Below are 14,620 nucleotides of genomic sequence, written 5' to 3'. Positions count from 1 at the left end.
GGGGCCGCACTCCCTCCCAGAGGGGGTGGGGGGAGGCAAGAGCACCCCCATCTGCATTTGGGTCTGTACGAATCGACGCATCATTCGATCCATGTCCGCTTCGGTGTGGCTTCTGATCGATCTAGAAGTCGTTGAGGCGGGCCAGGAGGGCCGCCTTGACGACCTCGAGGGAGACCGGTCCTCCTCCTCCAGCTCCGGCGAGAAACTGGGCGAACGGAGCCGAGAGGGGGAGGATCCGGAGACCCTCGAGGGAGACCTAGTCACTTTAGATGGCGGGGCCGAGGGTTGTCTCGGCCAGCCTTTTATGGGATTTATGTCCCTCCTTATCCTTGTGCCTCTTCTCTCTGGTAGAAGAGGCACCAGCGTCGCTCCTGCTTGAACCCAAAGAGGGAGGTTGAGTCCCGGGTTGAGCAAGAGGCGCAGAAGGCACCAGGGCTGCCGAGGCAGCCTGAGCCTGGGCGGGAGAGGAAGAAGAAGCCGATTCCTGGGGTAGCTTACCCGCCAGGATCAGCTTATTCTTCCTATCCCTAAGTGCCCGGGGGTTAAAGGCAGCACAAATTTGGCAGGCCACAGATAAATGGGCCACCCACAGGCATAAAACACACTGAGTGTGGCCATCAGCTGGTGAAAGCTTATGGCCACATTCAGTACATTTGGAAAAAACGGCTTTGGGCCCTTCAGCCATTTTAGACGTCTCACACACACACCCAAACACTAAAGGGGGGAGGGGTGACACAGATGAAAAAGCTAACTATAAAAATAACTAAACTACCGATAGGTTAAAAAGTACAGTTTTGTACCTACCATAAATGTAGATGTCCGATAGGCATGCATCTGCAGTCCTTACAAATGGGTTGTCCTGTCGTCAGGCAGCCCTTCGGTCGGCCGGATTCCAAAGTCTGGGTCTGGCCTCGGCTGATGTCGCACTTCACCCGACGTCATAGCTGCAGTTATTCGGGTATAAAGGCATCAGCCGACACCATCTTCCTCAGTGTTTCTTGCCCCAGATGCCAGGTGCCCTCTAGGAAGGCTAAATTTGGATAATTGCAAAAGTTTCCAAATAAGAGAGAGCAAATAAAATCAAACATGTATATACATATATACAAACAAATACACCATAATAGATTCCCCCAGCTAGCTAGGAGATGGGTAAATACCCTAGGAGTACCTCAGAGGGGAAGGAGGGAGGGTAATCCTGACTGCAGATGCATGCCTATCGGACATCTACATTTATGGTAGGTACAGAACTGTACTATGTCCTTCAAGGATGCATCTGCAGTCCTTACAAATGGGTAGAATACCATAGCCAAACTGGGGGAGGAGGCACTAAGATGATTATGGTGTAGTTAAGATCCCTTGCAAAACAGCAGTGGCAAACCCTGCTCGGGATCTGGAGTATAAGGGTAAATTATAATGCTTGGCAAATGTATGCACGGAGCTCCAAGTAGCAGCCTCTAAAATGTCTTTGGTAGCCACTCCTCGTAAAAAAGCTGTGGTAGTGGCTGTAGCCCTTGTAGGGTGAGGTCTGATGTTTTCTGGAGTTTTCTTCCCATGATAAGAGTAACAAAATCTGATGCAATTTCCTACCCACTTAGAGATTGTCTGTTTTGAAATTGCTTTGCCTTCCATTCCTGGTGCATATGCTACCAGTAGCTGGTCAGTTTTTCTATTGCTCTTGGTCCTGTCCAGGTAGTAACGTAATTGTCTATGTACATCCAAGGTATGCAACTCCCCTGTTCTGTGGGTTGGGGAAGAATGTAGGCAGGTGGATAGCTTGGTTTAAAGATACCCTGGAGACCACCTTTGGCATAAAAGTAGGATTAGTTCTCATGGACACTCTATCTTGATGGAAGATCAGGAAGGGCTGTACTGCCATTAATGCCTGTAGTTCTGAAACCCTTCTTGCTGAAGTGATTGCAAGCAGGAAAGCAGTTTTCCATGATAAGTACTGTAATTCTGCTGTTGCTGCTGGCTCGAAAGGAGGGAGTGTCAACTTTTCTAGCACAAAGTTCAAGTCCCATGCTGGCAATGGTGGCTTCCTAGGTGGTTTCACATTTTTAATTCCTCTCAGGAACTGCCTGAGCAGAGGATGTGAGAAGACTGGAGGATCCAGGTTGTTTTCTGCTGAAATAGCTGAGGCATGAATCTTAATGGAAGAATAGGACAGGCCATTGTGGAAGAGCTCTGCCAAGTATTCCAGGATGTTAGCAATGCTTACCAGTGACACATTTTCTCCTTTTGCAGTACTCCAAATGAAATATCTTTTCCATTTTGCTGAATAATTTTTTCTTGTTGAGGGTCTGCGAGCCTCCAAGATAATGTCTTTAACCCTTTGAGATAAATTTGGGTTATTTGGTATTATGCAATGTTCCAGGCAGCCAGCTGCAGTGTTTTCAGGTTTGGATGCAGGGTTTTGAAGTTGTTCTGTGTTAACAGTAAGGGAACTAGGGGCAGAGGCCATATTTGTTCCCGAGACATACTCCTCAGTAATGGGTACCAATGTTGCCTTGGCCAGTCTGGAGCTATCAGGATGATCCTTGGACGGTCTTCTTTGATCTTCAATAGCACCTTGTGCATCAAAGGAAGAAGTGGGAATGCATATGCTGTCAAGTTTTTCCAGCTGAAAGATAGGGAGTCCACTTTCCAGGCAAGTGGGTGGTACGTCCTCGTGCAGAATTTTTTCAGTTGGTGACTGTGCGGGGATGCAAATAAGTCTATTTCTGGTAGTCCCCATTTCCCTGTAATGGTTTTGAAGATGTCCGGATGTAGCATCCATTCGTGGGCATCCGTGGTAGTTCTGCTTAGGATGTCTGCTAGTATATTTTCTTTTCCTGGCACAAAAATTGCTTGTAACTGAATGTTGTAGCTCAGGGCCACATTCCAGAGGTCCATTGCCATCCGGCATAGAGGGTATGAATGTGTGCCTCCCTGTTTGTTGATGTACCACATAACTGTGGTGTTGTCCGTCCTTATCAACAGTTGACCCTGTCGAAGAAATGGTCTGAATGTCTGTATTGCCAGTTTTACTGCCAGCATTTCCTTTTGATTTATGTGTAGGTGCAGCTGGTCTTGAGTCCATAAGCCTTGTATGCACTTGTCCAGCATGTGCGCCCCCCAACCGAGGTCTGAGGCGTCCGTTGTAATGGTCTGGCTTGGTTGAGTGCTGTTGAAAGGCAGTCCTTTGTTTGATTGACAGGCCTGAGCCCACCATTGGAATTCTTGCTTCAGGCATGGAATTATTGGAATTTTGGTTTCTAGGCTGTGCTTGTGCTGAGACCATAAATTCCTTAGGTACCACTGTAATTTCCTCATATGTAGTCTGGCATGTGGAACCAATATTATGCAGGATGCCATGTAACCCAGGGCTTGCAGGACTTTTCTTGCTGTTAGCTGGTTCTGCTTTGTTAATGCCATGAAGTAGAGAGGAAGTTGCTCCTGTTTTTCTACGGTTAGGGATGCCATTTGTTTTGATGTGTCCAGCTCTGCACCCAAGAAGGTTATCCTTTGGGATGGTATCAGTCTTGACTTTTTTATATTGACTGTGTATCCCAGGGCTTGCAGTTGATGAATGACCTTTTTCAAGTCTTTTGTTAATTTGTTTTTGTTGTCCGCTTGTAACAGGCAATCGTCCAGGTAAGGGTAGATTTGAATCCCCTGTAGCCTGCAATTAGCAATTACTGATGCCAGGCATTTCGTGAATACTCTGGGCGCAGTAGATAAGCCAAAGGGCAATGCTGAGAATTGATAATGCTCTGATCCTGCAAGAAATCTGAGGTATCTTCTGCAATTTGGTCGTATGGGGATGTGCAGGTATGCCTCCTTGAGATCTAGAGTTACCAGCCAAGATTCCTTGCCCAGCATGGGAAGAAGCTGCTGTAGGGTCAGCATTTTGAATTTTGGAACAATGAGGTATGTGTTTAAAGCGGACAGGTCGAGAATAGGTCTCCATTGGTTTTCTTTTCTTGGTACCAGGAAGAGTCTGGAGTAAAATCCTTGTCCTTGTTCCATAGATGGTACCCTTTCTACAGCTCTCATCCTTAGTAAGTGAGTTATTTGTTTTAGAGCTTCTGTCTTCTGATTTGGAGGTAGGTTTGGCATTCCTCTCTTCCTTGGTAGAGTATGGAAGTGAAACCTGTAACCTTGGTCTATTGTCTGTAAAATCCATTTGTCTCCTGTGATGTAATGCCAGTTTACTGAAAATAAGGCTAGCTTCCGCCTAAGGGTGCTTCTAGTTGTTCCCTGGTAGGCGGTGCCAGAGCCAAGTCACTGTGATTGTCCTGTGGAAGTGGTGGTGGCTGGATCTGTGGCTGTACCTCGCTGGTTGTTAGCCTGCCACTGGCGTCCCCTGTAGGCACCTCTGGATTGACCCCTGCCTCTTGAGCGTCTATTCCTGCCTCTCTGAGCTCTGGAGGTGTCTGGAAAGGACCAATTCTTGGAAGGCCAGTTCCTGCTAAACCTTGGAGGCTGGACCTGCAAGAAATCCTTGACTGTCTGGACAGATTTTGCTTTCTCTTCTACCTTCTTCAGCACCTGCTGTGCAGGGGAGCCAAACAAATTGAGCTTATCCATGGGAGCATCTAGAAGCTTTGATTTAACATGGTCTGGTAAGGACTGCTCTTTTAACCATGCATGTCTTCTGATCACTGTACCAGTCATGGCTGATCTAAAGGAAGCCTCCAGTGCATCATAGCCGCATTTTAAGGAATGATTACTGACCTGTTGAATGTTATTTACCAATTCCTGAACAGATTTTTTATCTAATGGTTCATCCGAGGACAGTTTTTTAGTTAACTGGTCTAACATAAATTCCTGATACTGAATCATGTGGAATTGACAGTTCAAGGCCCTAGCTGAAAGAGTAGCTGAAAGAGTAGCAGAAGTGTATACTTTTTTACCCCATCTCTCTAAGGCCCTAGATAGCCTTTCAGAGGGGAGGGGGTTTTTGGCAGAGGTAGCTGCTACAGCCTTGGGTCCCTGGGAGATAGTTTCAGGATCTGCAAAAGGAGCCTTATACAAATGATAATGTGTGTCCGGAACCCTGTAGTACCTATCGGGCTTAGCAGGGGCCGGAGGAAGAGAATCAGGAGCAGTACAAACATCATTAAATGCATCATCCACAACAGTAAGTACTGGAGGAATGGCTAAAGGCCTATGCTGTGGCAAATGCAAAAAGGTTCTAAGCCTTTTCCTAGAGTCTGAAAAATCCTGGCCCTGCCATTGAAATTGTTCCCTCATAGCATGCAAGGTTTCCCCAAAAGAAAATTCCTCAGGCGGAGAGGCAGAAGGAATGGACTCTTCTGCATCAGAGTCTTCATAAGGAGAAAAAGGGTCCTCTGGAGGGTTTGAATTATCTGATTCATCAGAGGAGCCATCTGAAGAAACTGGCTCAGGGGGCTCTACTCTAGGCCTCTTCTCTGGAGGTGGGTGAGATGCTCTGTCTGGGTGTAGTTGGGATCCCCGGATCAAAGAAATGAGATCCTCTGCTAGAGTAAGCATTTGAGAACTAGAGCTAGGCCTGTGAGAGGGGGTCTTAGCAGGTACAGTTTTGGTAGATTTTGCTGCTTTAGCCCTGGCAAAGGCCGTAATTGACATGGATGCAGGTGGCCTAGCAGCTCCACGTGCAGGGGTAGAAATATCCAAAGGAATAGTATCAGATAAATCCTGTGAACCTGCTGGGATTTCAGTAGCAGATTCAGCCATGCTGGATGAGGCCTCGGTAGTAGGTAAGCTTTCGGCCGAAGGAAGAACCGTGGACTCGGTTTCAGCCGAAACAGAGACACTCGCGGTTGGCTTAACCGCGGTTTCGCCGAAACCGCCCGACATGAGTGTCGGTCCTTTTCCTTGCGCTTTTTAGATATTTGCGTAGTCGGAGGATCCGACGGCATAATGTAAGCAAAAGCGGAGCCGAAAAACTCCTCTGCAAATTCCGACCGACGTCTAAGCGTTCGTCGGTTGAAAGAAGCACAGGCTAGACAAGCTGCTACGTCGTGGTCTGGGCCTAAACAAGGTAAGCAGTAAGAGTGGAAATCTTAATGAGGTATTCGTTTCCCACAAGTTAAACAGTTATTCACTTTTTCTGACATCGGTTGAGGCAAGAAAGAGTCCCCAACAGGGTACTTAGCTTTTTAGAAGTCTTCGGTAGTAGTAATCTCTGGTTCTGACCGACCGGCACTTGCGAACAGCTTCTGCTTCGGGCGCCACGCGGCAAGAAAGACTGAGGAAGATGGCATCGGCTGATGCCTTTATACCCGAATAACTGCAGCTATGACGTCGGGTGAAGTGCGACATCAGCCGAGGCCAGACCCAGACTTTGGAATCCGGCCGACCGAAGGGCTGCCTGACGACAGGACAACCCATTTGTAAGGACTGCAGATGCATCCTTGAAGGACATCAGGGCCCTACACACACGTACACAACTAATTTTACAAAACTAAAGAAAAAAAGGAGAGGTTTAGTAATTTAACGATCTCACCGAACCAGGAGCTCTTTAAAAGTAGCTACATCAGCCGCGGCAAAAAACGATCTGAGGTAATACAGCAGCTAGCAGAGGATTATGGGTAGGGGGAGGAGCTAGGAGCTCGGATCTTGTAGCTTGGAAAGCTGCCAGCAACTACTTCAGATTTAGATTTAAACTTAAACTATAAATCAACACACACTCAGCAACACAAGGTAGGGAGGGAGAAAAGGGCTCTAACTTAAACGCCCAAACACCAACGACACAAGATAGGGCAAAGGCCCTCTAACTTAAACGGGCCTAACCCGCCAAACAAAAGGATTACCACACAAACCTAACAATACACGCAATAATTCACAAAAAAAATGGATACAACAGACAACGTAGCTATTAGAATAGCTTTTTTAGTATAAAACTCGAGAAACAGCTATGAGTTCAAAAAAAGAGAGGGTACTTAGCCACAGCCAAGTCGAGACCACGTCATTACTCTAGGAGCGGCAAACGAGATCTGGGGGTTTGGGCGTGTTACATCCTGGGATACAGGGTTGGCCCAGCCAATGAGAGACTTCGTGCTAGTTATAGCGGCCGAGTCGGAGCCGAGGATCAGTAATGAATGTAGGCGAGATAGGATCACATTACATCTTACTTTTTTTGGGAAGCTCTTTTGTCCCTCTAGGATGAGCAAACATCATTCAGCAGTGGCTACTTCAGACAATATTCTGCCTCAGAAGAGACCCACTGAGGCAGAGAAATGCTCCCATCTCTCCCCAAACATGCTGCATTCTAAACTTTTAGTTATGTACTCACCATAACTTCAGATGTTTGGGATCCATCTCGCCTACATTCTGAATGATGGGTTCGGAGCCGATCCCTCGGCTCCGACTCGGCACGCTTATGCCAAAGAGCGAAGTCTCTTATTGGCTGAGCTTACTATATCCCAGGATGCACCACTGCCAGTCCCCCAGATCTAGTTTGTCCGCATACATGCACACATGCATACCCTGCTTATATAACATCGTCAGATGAAACAAGATAAAAACAGTGGAGCTCAAAACCGTTCCATCTCTTCTGATCTGCAAGGCAGGGGGAAGGCGGGTGGGTATCAGGAATGTGGAGATGGATCCCAAACATCTGAAGTTATGGTGAGTACATAACTAAAAGATGTTATGTGATCTATCTCGCCTACATTCTGAATGATGGGACAGCGTCCCTAGCACCTGAATCCTGGGTGGCTCACTGGAAAACACTCCTGAGAACCGTGGAACCAAATGATGCTCGTCCTTTAGATGCCACATCCAATTTGTAGTGGGAAATGAAAGTGTGCGGGTTGGACCAAGTAGCCGCAGCACAAATTTCGATATAGCGAGCTTGGAATGAAAGGCTATAGAAGTAGCCATAGCTCTGGTAGAATGAGCTTTGATAGATGATGTAAGATGTTTATTTGAAGAAGAATAGGCCTGAGTTATGCAATCTCTGATCCATTTTGAGATTGTAGCTTTCGTGATGGTTTGGCCCAATTTATTATCTGAGAAGGACACAAACAACTGGTCTGACTTACGAAGTTGCTGAGTCCTGTCTAAATAGAAGCGTAATTGCCTGTGAACATCCAATTTATGGAGAGTGTATTCTGCTTCATTAGAGAATTTCGGAAAGAAAACTGGTAGTTCTAGAGATTGTTGAAGACAGAAACTAGAGCAGACCTTTGGAACAAAGGATGGATTAGGCCTGAGTGATACTCTATCTTTGTGGAAAATCAAATACGGTGGTTTAATAGACAGGGCTTGAAGCTCTGAGACTCTTCTTGCCAAGTAATAGCCACTAAGAATGCCGTTTTCCAAGACAGATATTTTAATTCGCATGTAGCAGCCGGTTCAAAAGGGGGATGTTAATGTGAAGCACCAAATCAAGATCACGGAGGTGCAGGATGAAAAACTGGTGGTCTTAACAGACTCGCACCTTTAATGAATGTTTTGCATAGTCTGCTGCTCATCAAGGGAGGATCCGTGGATTCATGGAACTTAGAGATAGCAGCTAGTTGAACTTTAATAATTGAGACAGAAGATCCCTGATTAAACAGGGATGTTAAGAATTTCAAAACCTCTGGGACAGGAGCAGTGATAGGGTCTAAGCCCTTGAGTTGAGCCCAGATAGCAAACCTCTTCCACTTACTGAGGTACAATTTGTTAGTGGTGGGTTTGTGGGCCGAATATAAAATGTGAACAACTTCCGGGTCTAGTGTGTGACTTCTAACTAAGGTTGGAAGTGGAGGAGCCAAGCTGTCAATTTCAGAGATTGAAGGGACTGATGCCAATGTCCCGACTGATGGATTAGCAAATCCGGGATCAGGTCTAAGGTCCACGGATCGTCCACTGCATGCTTTTTTCAGGTAAGGAAACCATATCTGACGAGGCCAGTATGGGGCAATCAGAATCATTGAAGACCCTAGTTGAGAAGCTTTTGAATAACTTTGGGAAGGAGTGGTATTGGAGGAAAGGCATAAAGTAGCCCTGTTGGCCAAGGTTGTGCTAGAGCATCCATGGCTGGTACTTCCTGATGTGGAATCAAGGAGAAGAACCTTTGGCACTTGGTGTTTTGTGGAGTTGCAAATAGGTCGCAGCATGGCGTCCCCCATCTCTTGAAAACCTGGGCTGCTACTGTGCGGTTTAGAGACCATTCGTGAGGAGAGAGAATTGTCCTGCTTAATTTGTCCGCCAATACATTTGACTTTGCCGGGATGTGGGTCGCTACCAAGAAGCGGTTGGTAGCTACAGCCCATTCCCACACTCTCATGGCCTCTCTGCAAAGGGGATACGATCTGGTCCCTCCTTGTTTGTTCAGATACCAAACCACCGACATGTTGTCTGTGTGGATGGCGATGATGCCCTGAGGAAGAAACTTGTGTAAGGCCTGTAGGGATAGAAGTACAGCCCTCATTTCCAACACGTTGATGTGGAGAAGAGCTTCGTCCGGAAGCCAGGAGCCCTGAACTAGCCTGCCCAGACAATGCCCCCCCCACCCTATCTGGGAGGCATCTGTCGTCAGGGTAACCACTGGAGGGGGGAGAACAAAGGGTTTTCCCTGATCCAAGTTGGATGTTTGAAGCCACCAGCGAAGGTCCCTTTTGCATATTTCCGTAATCATGATGTGGTGATTGAGGGGAAGATCCTGAAAGGACCATTGAGTTGACAAGAGCCACTGAAGAATCCCCATGTGTAACCTTGCTAGAGGAACTAAAAGTACCGTGGCAGACATTGAGCCTAGAACCTGTAGGACCAACCTGGCTGGGGCTTTGGATCTCGAGATCAGAGCTTGAACTTGGCCCTGTAAAGTTCGGATCCTTTCGGCAGGAAGAAAGACGCGCATCAATCTTGAGTCTATCTCTGCTCCTATAAACTTTATGCGCTGAGAGGGCAGCAAGACAGACTTTGACCAATTGAATGTAATCCCTAGGGAAACACCCAGAGAGATGGTGGCTTTGAGGTTGTCCATTAGTAGATGCCTGGTGGTGGCAGTCAGGAGCCAGTCGTCGAGATAGGGAAACACTTGGAATCCAAGACTCCTCAGGTGAGCTGTCACTACTGCCAAACACTTGGTGAACACCCTGGGGGCTGTGGTGAGACCAAAGGGCAGCGCACAAAATTGGTAATGACTGACTCCCAGGCTGAAGCGCAGATACCTTCTGGACGCCTGATGTATCGGTATGTGATAATAGGCGTCCTTGAGGTCTATGGAGCACATCCAAACATCCTTCTCCAACAACGGGAGAATGGATTGCAACGTGACCATTCCGCATTTGGCCTTCGTGACCGATTGGTTCAGTCTTCTGAGATCAATATTGGGCTCAGGGCGCCTGTCTTTTTTGGCACTAAAAAGAACCTGGAGTAATTTCCTGATCCGATCTGGTCTGTGGGGACCATTTGGATGACTCCTTTTTCTAGCAGCTTTAAAGCTTCTGCGGCTGCTATTTCCCTTTGACTGGGTGGTGGGTCCGGGATTCTCTTGGACGGAGGGTGAGTATTTGAATGGGATGGTGTAACCTCCGGCAATTATCCGAAGCACCCATCTGTCCTGAGTGATTGACTCCCAGGCTTTTAGGTGCTTGGCAAAACGACACCCGACTGGCTCCGGAGCAGCACAGCCGGGCAATCCCTCATGTCGTGTGGGAGGCTGAAGAGCCACGAAAGGACTCGCGGTCTCCAGAATTGCGGGGCCCTCTGCCGCCTCTGGGACGGCGTCTCCCTGAAAAATTTCCCCGCCCTCTGCCTCTGGGCGGGGAATCTTCCTGCTGTTGGGAGAAAAACTTGCGAGATTTTCGGAACCACATTTTCCCCCCTCCTTTGGCCTTGGGGTAAGGCCGAAAGGGAGTGGAATAACGGGCCCCTACGGCAGATAACGTTTTTCCCTCTTGCTCACAGCGGGTAAGGGTGTCTTTCACCTTGGGTCCAAACAATGAGGACCCATCAAAGGGAGCGTCGGCGAAGGAAGACTTGAAGGCCTCCGCAAACTGACACAAGCGGAGCCAGGCTTGTCTCCGTAGAGCCACGCCTGTGCCTGCCGCTCTACCCGCCCCTTGGCCGCATAGGAAATGAGCCTCATGGGCGAGTTAGCAATTGGCGTAAGGATAGCCAACTGAGAGCTAACGGACTGGGCTAGCTGCTCAGGTAGGTTACCGAGAGGAATCTGACAACTCCTTGACCAGATCCCTCTGAAGCCTGGTAAAATGTGCCAAATAATTCAGAGACCTTAAGGTAAAGGCCGCTGAAGTCAGGGTGCGCTTCCGTACCTATCCATACTCCTAGACTCCTTATTAGGAGGATGGATGGGCGTTGAAGCCTCTGCCACGTCCTGTTGTGTAGCAGATGCCACCACCATGGCATCTACAGCCACGCCTTTTGTAAGGAACTCCTTCTCGGGGAGCAGATAAAAATTTGTTTGGACGAGAAGGGACTGGTTCCACGGTATCCGGATGTTCCCACGCCCTTGACAAACTAAATCCAGAAGCTCGTCGAAGGCGGAGACACCCAGGAGGCGGAGGCTGAGCCCCAAAGGCCTTGAGGAGCACTGATTCGTCCGCAGAGGGGTTTGGATATCCAGCCGCCTCGTTGTTTGAGGATCTCTAAGATGTCTGCAAATGAGACATCATCCGAGGGCGACTTAGGGGACCCCTCCGCATCATCCATATCAGTGTCCGATGTAATAGACTCGGGGAGTCCACGTGCTTCCTCTTGCACGATCTCTTCCTTGGGGGTTCCTCTGAAGACAACTCGAAGAACCCTCAGGAGGAGGGAACCCCACTGGGGGTAACCTCAGGCCTCGGGGCTCCGCTGGCTACGGACAGGGGAACTGCCAAAGACCCAGTCTCCACGCCCAGGGAAGGTGCTGGTAAACCGAGAGATGGCGAAGAGGATTTGGCCAAGGCACTCCTCATGGCCCTGAAAGCGGACCCCAGAATCCTGGGAGTGTCCGGTCTCCGGAGCCATGATGGTAGGCGGAAGTCCCGCAGCGAAGCACCGAGAGGGAGGCTCGGAACCGAAGCATAGGTCCCGAAACATCACCCTCGGGTCCAGCCGAAGAAGTCCAGCGTACCAAACTCGGACCCGAGGGCCGGGTTGGAGTAAGGGTAGGAGCCGACCCTGAGATCTCCACCGGCTCCAAGAGCACCTGCTCCGGAGCCGAAGCAGTCGGAGGAGGAATGGCAATGGGGTGGGTCATGGTCATCGGCTCCGAAGCCAACTGGGTCGGAGCGAAACAAATTTTTGGAAGACTGGGGACTGGAACAGTCTTTGGAGCACCCTGTCTATATCAGAATCCGACATTCTCGAAGACCGAGAGGAAACAGAGCGGGTTGAAGACCTCTCCCTCGGCCCCAAGGGACTAGGGGACCGGCTCAGGCGACTCGATGAGAATCGGCGCCGAGGAAACACACCAGATTCCATCGGTGCGAGGTAGACTTGGCGCCGAGGAGGAAGTGTCTGGCGGGCGACCCTTGTCGGCTCCGAGAGCAGTGGAGCCGGCGAAGGTGACCCGCCTCTCGATGCCCCAGCCATCGGCTCCGAAGCCGGAGTCGATACTGGAGGCATCGAGGCAGACCGTTCGACCTCGGCTCCAAGTCTTTGGAGCCGAAGGAGAGGCCTGCCTAGGTCTCTTGGCAGTCGGATCCGACGGACTGGTCGGAACCGAAGCCCTTTTCTTTTGGCAGGAGCGGAGAGGAAGACAAGGCTTCTTCAAAGAGGGTTTAATTAACCCCTTGAGAATCAATTTATTTTTCCTCTCCTGGAGGACCCTTGAGGAAAAAGCGTGACATCGCTGCAAGACTCCTGCAAGTGCTTTGCCCTAAACAATATACACAAAGTAGATGGTCATCAGTAACAGACATCTTAAAAGCACATTTAGAACATTTGTCAAAGCCCAAAGGCCTAGGGGTTTGAGACATGATGTTAAACAATTTCTGACAGGAAATTTAACAACTATAGATTCGCTTGTGACAAAAACCCAAGGCTTACAGTAATAGTGTAAAACACAACCTTAGCTGTAATGACCGGGAACTTTAAACCACTAAAAGCTTCAGTTACAAAGGTTGATCGAAAAGGCCCTGGATTGTAAGGGGGGCCGAAACAAACTCAACCCAATCACACACAACAAATTTCACAACTCAAACATACACAAAGGCAGCGATAGCCGTTAAAACGGCTTTTGTGATATAAAAGAGCAAAAAACTGACAGAAAAAGTAGTTAATAAAAGCTACTCAGCCCAGCCAGCTCGAGACCACGTCTTTGCAGGGAAGCGGCAAACGAGATCTGGGGGACTGGCAGTGGTGCATCCTGGGATATAGTAAGCTCAGCCAATAAGAGACTTCGCTCTTTGGCATAAGCGTGCCGAGTCGGAGCCGAGGGATCGGCTCCGAACCCATCATTCAGAATGTAGGCGAGATAGGATCACATAACATCATTAGTTCATGCACTCCATTCTGTCTCCAGCAATAAGCTCCTACACATGTTATAAACAAGAATGCTAGCAGAAAAATTTATTACTGTTACTGTACCAGAAATGTTATCTCCATACATACTCTGCAATAAAGTATAAAAACAGTTTTGTCTTTTTTACCCTAAACTTCCGATATGGACAGAATTTTCTTTCTTCCTTCCTTTCATAACGCTGGAAGAATGGGTGTGAAAGGGCCTGCTCCGCAGTCAATCTCCGAGATGGTTCAACTTCTAATAGCCTTGAAATCTGAACACAAACAAATTATTCAAATAAAACATTTGCAACAAGAACAGCCAAGTGTGTGTGAGTTTATGCAAACTGCATTTACAAAGAAATATGAACTTCTCCATTGCTGGACCATAGCCACAGCTTACCAAGTCTTTAACAGTATCCGATCTATCATCCCACTCAGGTGAGCCAAACTGGTAACGTCCCTCCATAATCATACGCAGCATCAACATCTGCTTCCGGTGCCAAAATGGAGGTGAGCCTGCTAACAATGTGTACATTATCACTCCACATGCCCAGCTGTTCAAGAGAAGGGGACAACAAAACAGAGAATTAATGACATGCTAAACACATTTTGAAACTAAATACACAGACAAATCAAACTGTCAATTATTTTTCTGTCGACAGCACCAATGACAATGACTTTTTCCTGGCTTCTAGAGTACTAAAGTGGTGTAACTATAATCAATTTAAGTAAGGACAGACATTCCAGTAAGCTTAATACTGCATTGTGGAACATCACATATTGGACTATGTTATAGGTGGATAACTGACCATGTGTCCCCAATTCTACAGCTTTTGAACATTCTTGTGGGCCAGCATCCATCTTTCAGGGAAGACCAGAACTGTTGTTCACATGGACTATGGGAAATTTGGCTATGCGAGTGCACAGGGAACTTCCACTACTCTTTATCCAATAAGTGCATAGCTAGCTGACACAGACAATTTTTCTTTCCCACTTGTACTGTTTTGCATTATAATTCTGATCACCTGATTAGATCTGTGACTTGCAGATCTTTCCAAGGCCAACGTTATCCCCAGGAATGGTCAAAGTGTTTTGCATTATAATTCTGATCACCTGATTAGATCTGTGACTTGCAGATCTTTCCAAGGCCAACGTTATCCCCAGGAATGGTCAAAGTGTGACACTGGTTAATAGATTACACCACAGA

The 14,620-nt window shown here is 47.9% G+C and overlaps 1 protein-coding gene across 3 annotated transcripts in view; it reads right to left on the bottom strand.

The window, feature by feature from the left end:
- The window catches only part of PHKG2 (phosphorylase kinase catalytic subunit gamma 2), a 556,437-nt gene that overhangs the window by 84,844 nt on the left and 456,973 nt on the right, over window positions 1-14,620 (bottom strand). For all 3 annotated transcript variants that reach the window (XM_044086635.1, XM_044086637.1, XM_044086636.1), the window contains exons 8-9: window positions 13,814-13,967; window positions 13,560-13,685 (exon numbers count right to left, since the gene is read on the bottom strand). In XM_044086635.1, coding sequence (XP_043942570.1) covers window positions 13,560-13,685; window positions 13,814-13,967 — 280 coding nt within the window. The remainder of the gene's footprint in view (window positions 1-13,559; window positions 13,686-13,813; window positions 13,968-14,620) is intronic.

Source organism: Protopterus annectens, chromosome 10.part0, assembly GCF_019279795.1.
Source record: "Protopterus annectens isolate FY-2018-M chromosome 10.part0, PAN1.0, whole genome shotgun sequence".
Classification (NCBI taxonomy): domain Eukaryota; kingdom Metazoa; phylum Chordata; order Ceratodontiformes; family Protopteridae; genus Protopterus; species Protopterus annectens.
The sequence above is the reverse complement of the archived record's forward strand: the minus strand, read 5'-3'. Positions and strand labels throughout refer to the sequence as shown.